This window comes from Leptodactylus fuscus, chromosome 5 (genome assembly GCF_031893055.1).
Source record: "Leptodactylus fuscus isolate aLepFus1 chromosome 5, aLepFus1.hap2, whole genome shotgun sequence".
NCBI lineage: Eukaryota > Metazoa > Chordata > Amphibia > Anura > Leptodactylidae > Leptodactylus > Leptodactylus fuscus.
This window is the reverse complement of record NC_134269.1, coordinates 14,118,091-14,126,850: the sequence shown is the minus strand read 5'-3', so window position 1 is coordinate 14,126,850 and position 8,760 is coordinate 14,118,091. Positions and strand designations below refer to the sequence as shown.

The window sequence follows — 8,760 nt, the reverse complement described above, 5'->3', positions numbered from 1 at the left end:
ATGGGGGGACATGAATCTGGGGGCAGAGATGGGGGGACATGAAACTTGGGGGCAGAGATGGGGGGACATGAATCTGGGGGCAGAGATGTGGGACATGAATCTGGGGGCAGAGATGGTGGGACATGATTCTGGGGGCAGAGATGGGGGGACATGAATCTGGGGGCAGAGATGGAGAGGACATGAATCTGGGGGCAGAGATGGAGAGGACATGAATCTGGAGGCAGAGATGGGGGGACATGAATCTGGGGGCAGAGATGTGGGACATGAATCTGGGGGCAGAGATGGGGGGGACATGAATCTGGGGGCAGAGATGGAGAGGACATGAATCTGGAGGCAGAGATGGGGGGACATGAATCTGGGGGCAGAGATGTGGGACATGAATCTGGGGGCAGAGATGGGGGGGACATGAATCTGGGGGCAGAGATGGGGGGACATGAAACTGTGGGCAGAAATGGGGAGGAATATAATTTACAGGTGACTGTAGCAGGATTATACTGTGTGGGGGCACATGAAAAATGAATGATAATAGACAGAGTCAACATAAAAGTGGGCAGAGCTAAGTTTGCCACGGCACGCGACACATATTATGTCCCTCTTTCGGCTCCTCGATAGTTGGGAGGTATGCTTTTGGGCCCCATTTTTGGTAATATATTTAATCAACCAAAACTCATACTAAAAATTAAACTGAACAGAAATAAAGATGCTTTTCGCCTGATGTGTGCAGGTGCTGAGCAGTTTAAAGTACAAACCTCACAAACAGCCCTATGTGAAAAAGAGTACAGGTCTTTCCAGTTGTTGGAACAGGACACAATCAGGCCCTTGTATCAGCTACCGCACAATACGCCATCGATAGAACGTGTCTCAAGGTTTATAGTATTCCAGCCAGAAGGCGTCTTACGATCCAGGGAAATAAGTTTCTGGGACAGGAGCCTAAAACTGCAATAATAGGTTTTGTTGAAAATGAGGCCTTTAGCGGGTCATATATCCCTAATCCACTATGCTTCCACCACAATAATGTGAATCAGGCCTCGCTTTACCTGGACGGTCAGCAAATTCCCGCAAGGTTGTTTCAACCAGATGTTGAAACTGAGTCTGTGGTCCGGGAGTACGCTGCTCTTCTCCATATATCAGGCAAGCAGAGAAGTGATAGTGGCTTAGCCATAGACAGAGATGAATTTATGAACGGTTACACATTTTTTACATTTGATTTGCCCCTGGATCTAGAACCAGGCGGACATTTTTCACTCAGTAAAACTGGGAATCTTAGAGCGGAGGTGCACTTTGCAGTGCCAACACCCCACACAGTGAATATGATAGTTGACTCTGCACTCTACTGAAACGGCTTTCACAAAAGTCTCCAATGATCTAATGGCTAAATCCAATGGTGACTTCTCTCTTCTTATTCTTCTGGACCTCTCTGCAGCTTTTGACACTGTTGACCATCATCTCCTCCTCACTATGCTCCGCTCAGTCGGCCTCAATGACACTGCGCTCTCCTGGTTCTCCTCTTATCTCTCAGACCGCACTTTCAGCGTATCATTCGCGGGCTCTGTTTCCTCCCCTCTTTCCCTTGCTGTTGGGGTTCCTCAGGGCTCGGTCCTCGGCCCCCTGCTCTTTTCTCTCTACACAGCCCCCATTGGACAAACCATTGCCAGTTTTGGCTTCAGGTACCATCTTTATGCTGATGACACCCAATTATACACATCTTCCCGTGACATCACCCCTGCACTCATACAGAACACCAGCAACTGTCTCTCTGCTGTCTCTAATATCATGTCCTCGCTCTATCTGAAACTAAATCTCTCTAAGACTGAACTACTACTGTTTCCACCATCTAACAGATCTGTCCCTGATATATCCATTGCAGTCTCAGGCCTTACTATAACTCCTAGGCAGCAGGCCCGCTGCTTCGGGGTCATGTGTGACGCAGACCTTTCCTTCACCCCTCATATTGAATCACTCGCACGTTCATGTCACCTCCACCTCAAAATCATCTCCAGAATACGCCCTTTCCTCACCAGAGATACACTAAAGACACTTATTGTCTCTGATTCATTCTCGCCTTGACTACTGTAACTCCTTACTAATCGGTCTTCCCCTCACTAAACTCTCCCCTCTACAATCTATTCTGAATGCAGCGGCCAGGCTCATCTATCAGGCTAGACGCTACAGCGATGCCTCGGGTCTGTGCCAGTCACTACATTGGCTGCCTATTCATTATAGAATAAAATATAAAGTTATCCCCCTCCCCCACAAGGCTCTCCATAATGCCGCACCTCCCTACATTTCCTCCCTCATCTCTGTCTACCGCCCAACCCGTGCTCTCTGCTCACTCAATGACCTAACACTTACATCCTCTATTATCAGAACCTCCCCCGCTCGTATACAAGACTTCTCCTGAGCTGCACCACTTCTCTGGAATGCTCTACCCCGGACAATCAGATTAACTCCCAATTTCTACAGTTTCAAACGCAAACTAAAGACGCATCTTATCAGACAGGCCGATCACAATTCCTAATGCAAACCCTTAACCCTCCTCTGTCTCCGCTCCCACATTACCCCACATGATATGATGTCATCTCAGGATAACTTTATAGGTCCAAGCTCCATCCACATGTTACAGGACACGACTGGTGACGGCCCATAAAGTCTTATGTTTGTGTAATGACAGTCACCTCTATTACAACAGTGTCTGACCTCTGTATAAGTAATATCGCCCCTGCTACCTCTTGTGTCACCCCCTCTACCTCATAGATTGTAAGCTCTTGCGAGCAGGGCCCTCAGTCCCATTGTGTGAAATGACTTTCTTTGTTATGTATCTTTCTGTATTTGAACCCTACAAATTGTACAGCGCTGCGGAATATGTTGGCGCTATAGAAATACCATTTATTATTATTATTATTATTATTATTATTTATTATTAAATACTAATACAGTGGAAATTAACAATGGAAGAGAGATAGTGTGCAACTTTTAACTAAACCGTCCTGAAAGTTTGAGAATGAATAATCTACGACTTACAATTCTTGCTAAGTCTGACCCGTATATGATCCGTATATTTGTCGGGGTATTTTCTTCCAGACAAGCCTGTGCTACAGCGGCCTGCTGCAGAGATCGTCAATACAGAAGATTCCCTGTAGAGCAGTTTTTGAGGGCAAGACGCAACTGCTCGATCTTTGAAGATTTTGGGACTCCATCTAGGGACCTTTCCCATCGGCTTCTGGATAGGGGGTTTCCAAAGAATACTATTGAACGTGCATACAGGAGAGCTAGGGACACAGAGAGACATAACTTATTCGTGACTAAAGTGAGGACGATGGATGATTTTGAGACTAGGATCATAGGGACCTATGAAACACATCAACAGGAGGTTTTGTCTATTTTGAGGCGACATTGGAGACATTACAGGCTGACCCTGATCTAAGGAAGGTAGCGGGGGCTAGGCCAAAGATTACTTATAGACAAGGTAAAAATCTTAAGGATCATCTTGTACACAGTTATTTGAGACTAGAGATGAGCGAACAGTAAAATGTTTGAGGTTCGATATTCGTTTGAGTAGCCCCTCAATATCCGACTACTCGAATCGAATATCGAACCCTATTATAGTCTATGGGGGGAAAATGCTCGTTTCAGGGGTAGGCAACATTCAATCAAATTACACTTACTAAGTCCACGAGTGAGGGTTGGGCTGGATCCTCCGAGCAGTCTTCTCCGCGCAGCTTCTCCGCGGCATCTTCCGGTTCTTCATTCACTCTGCCAGGCATCGGGCCTGGGAAGAGCCGACTGCGCATGCCCGCACTACAAGCCTGGCAGAGTGAATTCAGAGCCGGAAGACGCCGCGGAGAAGCTGCACGGAGAAGACTTCTAAAGGTAGGAGAAGAACCAGCGTTGATTGGCCGACTGTATAGCATTCGGCCAATCAATGCTGGTTCTGCATCGAACTTTTCCATTCGAATAGTGAGTGGTACTCGATCGAGTACGAGTATTTCGAATACCGTAGTATTCGATCGAATACCTACTCGATCGAGTACTACTCGCTTATCTCTATTTGAGACCTGAACCGAATAAAACCACATGGTTAGGAAGTAACAGGAAGGGTCTATCAGAATAGGGGTTTTGCTAATCGTACCACCTTGGGAGTTGGGTATCTCTTTAGTTGTCCGTGCCCCCTTAACTACGTCGGGAAGATGAGGAGACACCTGCGAAGCAGAATTAGAGATCACGTGTGTGATATTATCATTGAACCTGATACCCCGATTGCAAGACATTTTACCCGGCCATCAAGGAGATACTTAAGCTCTCAAATTTTGAGTGGTAGAATGGGTTAAACCCCTTACCAGAGGAGGAGACTTGGACAACATGACCCTTAGTAAAGACGTACAGTGGATTTATAGGCTGGATACTTTACAGTTGCATGGTCTGAATGAAATTCTAGACTTTACCTGCTATACCAATTAGATTTGTTGATGTATATTTTTAGAGACGCCCCTCCCCCTCTTCTTTATATTCAGGGATCTCATTAGATCTGTGTGATTTGTTGCTTTGGTTTCCTGTATTAGAATATTGCCCGAGATTAGTATTATGACTACCTCGTTGCCCGGGTTTACCTTTACTGAGGGACCTAGGTGAATAGTGAATATTGGTAAGGGGGGAAGGTTCATCGGATCTTTTCTTCCTCTGTAATTTGTTTGCTATATGCAATTGATTTCTCAGCCCCAATTTTTTATTAAAGAAACGCATAGTGCCCATTTATTGTAGTGTCTCTAGCTACATATCTTGCACACAGAAGTGCTAGGTTGGCTGGCAGTTTGGAGGAGGGCGGGGGACCTGTCACAACACAAAGGAAGGGGGCATGTTGGGGCGTATTGACGAAAAGTGTTTTGGCAGCTAAGGGACAGGGTGGTACCTGTCACGTTGACGAAAAGTATATACGCTACACTACTTACATTTATAGGGACAACTCTACAATCCATTGGCAGTTGAACCACATATCTTTTTTTTGTAATGATGTACCATTTCCATAAGTGAAGCATAAAAATTCTAGGCCCATTATTTATCTAGTCTCAGTTGTATATTACTAATATGTAGCAGTCTCGGGCAGTGTATTACCTAAATTCAATCTAATCCAGTCTACAGAAGATTCTGTAACGTCTCTGCATGTTCAGGTCGACCAGTTGCCACCTATTACTTAGGATACAACCGGCAAGCAGGAAGGGACAGTGGGGGGATTCAGCTTAGGGCTTACTGTCTATTGTGCCCCTTCCCCCAGGATTCACCAGCAGCTACTCGGGAATTGCTCCTATTGCAATCCCCTTACAGATTCACATTCGCTTGCAGGCAGTCATTACGGTTCCCTGTCCTATTTTAGATATTCTTACATGGTTGATTGACATTTCCCATCAGACTCTTAATGTTTTAGTGGTATCGCTTAGTTAATCGGGACAGTATTATAGAATCAGTTCTCTAGTCCTATTGATCGCACTACGTCGCTAGACGTTTAGTATCTCCTCCAACATCAAATCTCAAGAAGGCATGCCGGAAGTGCAAGGGGTATAAAGTGCTTGTCAAGCCTAATGGTGTTACCAATGAGGACACGGTTCTCATATATTATTCAGGCACATTAAGGCAATAACATCTTCAACATGAGCAGTATTTTTTTTGCCCCTACTGGAAACTGGTGAGCATCAAGGAGATCTTTGTACTGAAGCTCTGGAGTTACCATCTGAATACAACGTGTCCGAACCTCGCGAGGAAGATCTTTCCGAACTGCCCAACCTAGGATCTTCTCCTTTCCAAGTTGGAAGGGTTTAATAGCTTCTTCTTTAATTTGATCTGCCACTACTGGTCCTGAACCCTCAAGGCAAAGTTTAGCCAATTCTTGTCTTTTTTCCTTCAACTTTTTGACTTCATAGTCCATTCTTGCCCTCCCAAAATGTTCTACCTTATCCCAGAACGTGCGGTTAAAGTAGGAGTAGAGGTTCCAGTCTAGTTTATTCCATTCCCTCAGTTTTTTTATGTCTTCACGGTCTAGTGTTTTTGAGGTCTCACGACTGTTCAGTTTAAAAGTCACTACATCGTTGAGGTCCCAACACAACTCCTCTTTTAGGAGAATCATGGATTCATCAAAGTATTCTGCTAGAAGAACCAAGTTAAATATGTTCTCCACGGCTCGGATTCCAGATTTTGCATAGGTTTCCGTAAACGGAGCATCAGAGTCAAATCCAAGATCAAACCATATTAAGTTACGGGCATGGTTATTGCTCATGTCACCTGGTTCATAGTAACGTGATGGGTGAGAAATAAATGCTGTGAGATTCGGGGCCTTCTTGAATGCCGATGAAAAATTACGATAGTAGGAAAAAGATGACTCGGCCACTAAGGCTGGGTCCCGAATAATGGTAAAGTAGAACGTGTCTGGAGGCATCACCTTCCGAACCTGTGAAATTAATGGACTTCATGTTATACAAATCTGAAAAATTGAGGTTAGCAAAAAAATTTTCATGTATGTCACAGAAAGATCCTATAATACAGTATTCCCTCTAGGTATAGTTTAGCACTGGACATATATTGTGTTGCCCCATGTATGGCCAGTATGCTTTGCAGACAAGACTCCAGAATAGGCTTGAGCCGATCTTGAGATTTCAGGATCGTTTTTAAAATCCCATTTCCGATCATTTTCCTTCCGAACCCGATCCCAGTTCTGATCCTAATACAAGTCAATGGGATTTTTTAATGATCGAAAATCGGATTTTAAAAACGATCCTATTCACTACACAGCATGGAGTCCAAAAATTGAACGCTTCAATTTTTGGACTCCATGCTGTGTAGTGATTAAAAAATTTTCTGACTACTTAGTCCCCCTTGCTGTCCGGTTACTTGTACAGAGCCACTGCCTCTCCCCGTTGTTCGTTATTCTGATGCCTGTGATTGCATTAGTATTCTAGATTCTGTATTCTGTATTACTCCCTCTACCCTGTTTCCTGCACCTCCCCTGGATTACTGGTTTTTGTTTGCTTTCCTGGTTATTTCATTATGCTTATGATTACTGCTTATGATGTCAGGAGACTGCACCTAAATGTAGGTTAGAATTAGGGAGAAAAATATCATTTGCCTGGAATGATGGTTCACCACAAGACTTAGCTATTACCTCCTTATAATTGAAGCGCATATGATGGCACATGATGTCGTAGTGCTGCTTAGAGGACGGATTGTATCCCTTCACATCATGAGATTGGAAGGAAATTGGATAGTTGAATTGATATTTGTAAGGCAGAGCGAAAAATAATCCATTGTGTTCACCGTATCGATGCAGAAGGTTCAGTACAGTGCTCCCAGCTGTCTTGTGCGTCTTCAGAAACATGATATGCTGTTTAGGTTGGCATGTCCGGTAGTAAGGAGAAGGATCCTCAGTTCCAAGGAGTAGTGGAGAAATCCGGGGAGACCTGAGGATACAGAAAGTCCACTTTACATGGTGGCATAGCTTATCAACTAGAAGAGTTTGCAAAGGCGACATATAATACTTGTCCAAGTACAGTACTACCTCTAATGTCTCCCGTCTCTTTTGTCTCTTCTGCCTTTTATGCGTCTCATGCTTTCTATATTGTTCTATATCTTTCTCGCCTTCTATTTCTCCCCGGTCTCCATGTCTCCCATCTCCTATGTCTCCCCTAGTTTCATTTCTTTCGTCTCCTATGTCTCCCCATCTCCATGTCTCCTACGTCTCCCCATATCCATGTCTCCCATCTCCTATGCCTTCCTTAGCTTCATGTCTCTCATCTCCTATGTCTCCCCATCTCCATGTCTCTCATCTCCTATGTCTCCATGTCTCCTATGTCTTCCCCTTCCTCCTGTGTCACTTTTGCCTTTAAGCTGTAATACCAGACACTGGCCATGGAGATATAATCTTATGCAACGACTTAAAGAAGACCTTTCGCCAATTCCAGTTCTTTGCATCAATTAATAATCATCCCTCCAATGATTTTGGTACAGTTTGCATTTTTTTCTTTAGCCCCCACCGTTCCAAAGCAGTCAGTGCTGTTAGTCTTGGTGCCTTATATGCTAACTAGACTCTCTAAAGTCAAGTGGGTGGTGTCAGGCAGGAATAGGCAAGGGGGCGTTACTTACAGCACTAATCAAAGGCAATCAGTATAAGAGGTCTGAGTTACACCCCTTACCTGCCCAACTGTGTCCAAATCAGTGAAAAAATGCAGGCAAAAAGGCTTGGTGGAGGTGGTGAAAGGTCCTTATTAAAGTAGTTCACTGATATTAGCCACAGGACTGGCACTGATCCATCATTCACTCACCTCATCGGGAAGTAGATCTCCAGAATCTGAAGAGCAAATCCAATAGTCATAAGAACTATGAGGCCATAACCCAGAAATTTTATCCTGCAGACTTGACTTAATCTCATTCTACTGTAGGAAACATAAGTGAGGATGATATCAGATATTGGAGGGTGAGGACTCAGCTCAGTACACACACAGCAGATAGGTTTGGTATGGCATCATAGGGTATGAGAGATTTTGAGGAGGATACGGCCTCAAAATCCTGACCAAAAAACCCCGTGTGAACCCGGTCTTACTTTGTGGCGTATAACTATAGGGGGTGCACTGGCCATTACCAAGCCCTGGACCCTGAGGGGTTACAAAGGTCCCTCTGCCACATAGAATATGTTACTATTCTAGGTAGGTGTAGTCATATGGCGATCTACAGTAGGGGCCCCATTAGATTCATTTAACAAGCACTGATACATTGTGGCAA

The 8,760-nt window shown here is 44.5% G+C and overlaps 1 protein-coding gene across 1 annotated transcript; it reads right to left on the bottom strand.

The window, feature by feature from the left end:
• Positions 1 to 1,784: 1,784 nt before the first annotated feature.
• Positions 1,785 to 8,410, bottom strand: LOC142204428 (galactose-3-O-sulfotransferase 4-like). Its single transcript, XM_075275739.1, has 4 exons — positions 8,304 to 8,410; positions 7,148 to 7,442; positions 5,669 to 6,436; positions 1,785 to 1,868 (listed from the first exon to the last, which is right to left on the bottom strand). The coding sequence occupies exons 1-4, from the start codon at positions 8,408 to 8,410 to the stop codon at positions 1,785 to 1,787; spliced, it is 1,254 nt and encodes a 417-aa protein (XP_075131840.1).
• Positions 8,411 to 8,760: the final 350 nt, after the last annotated feature.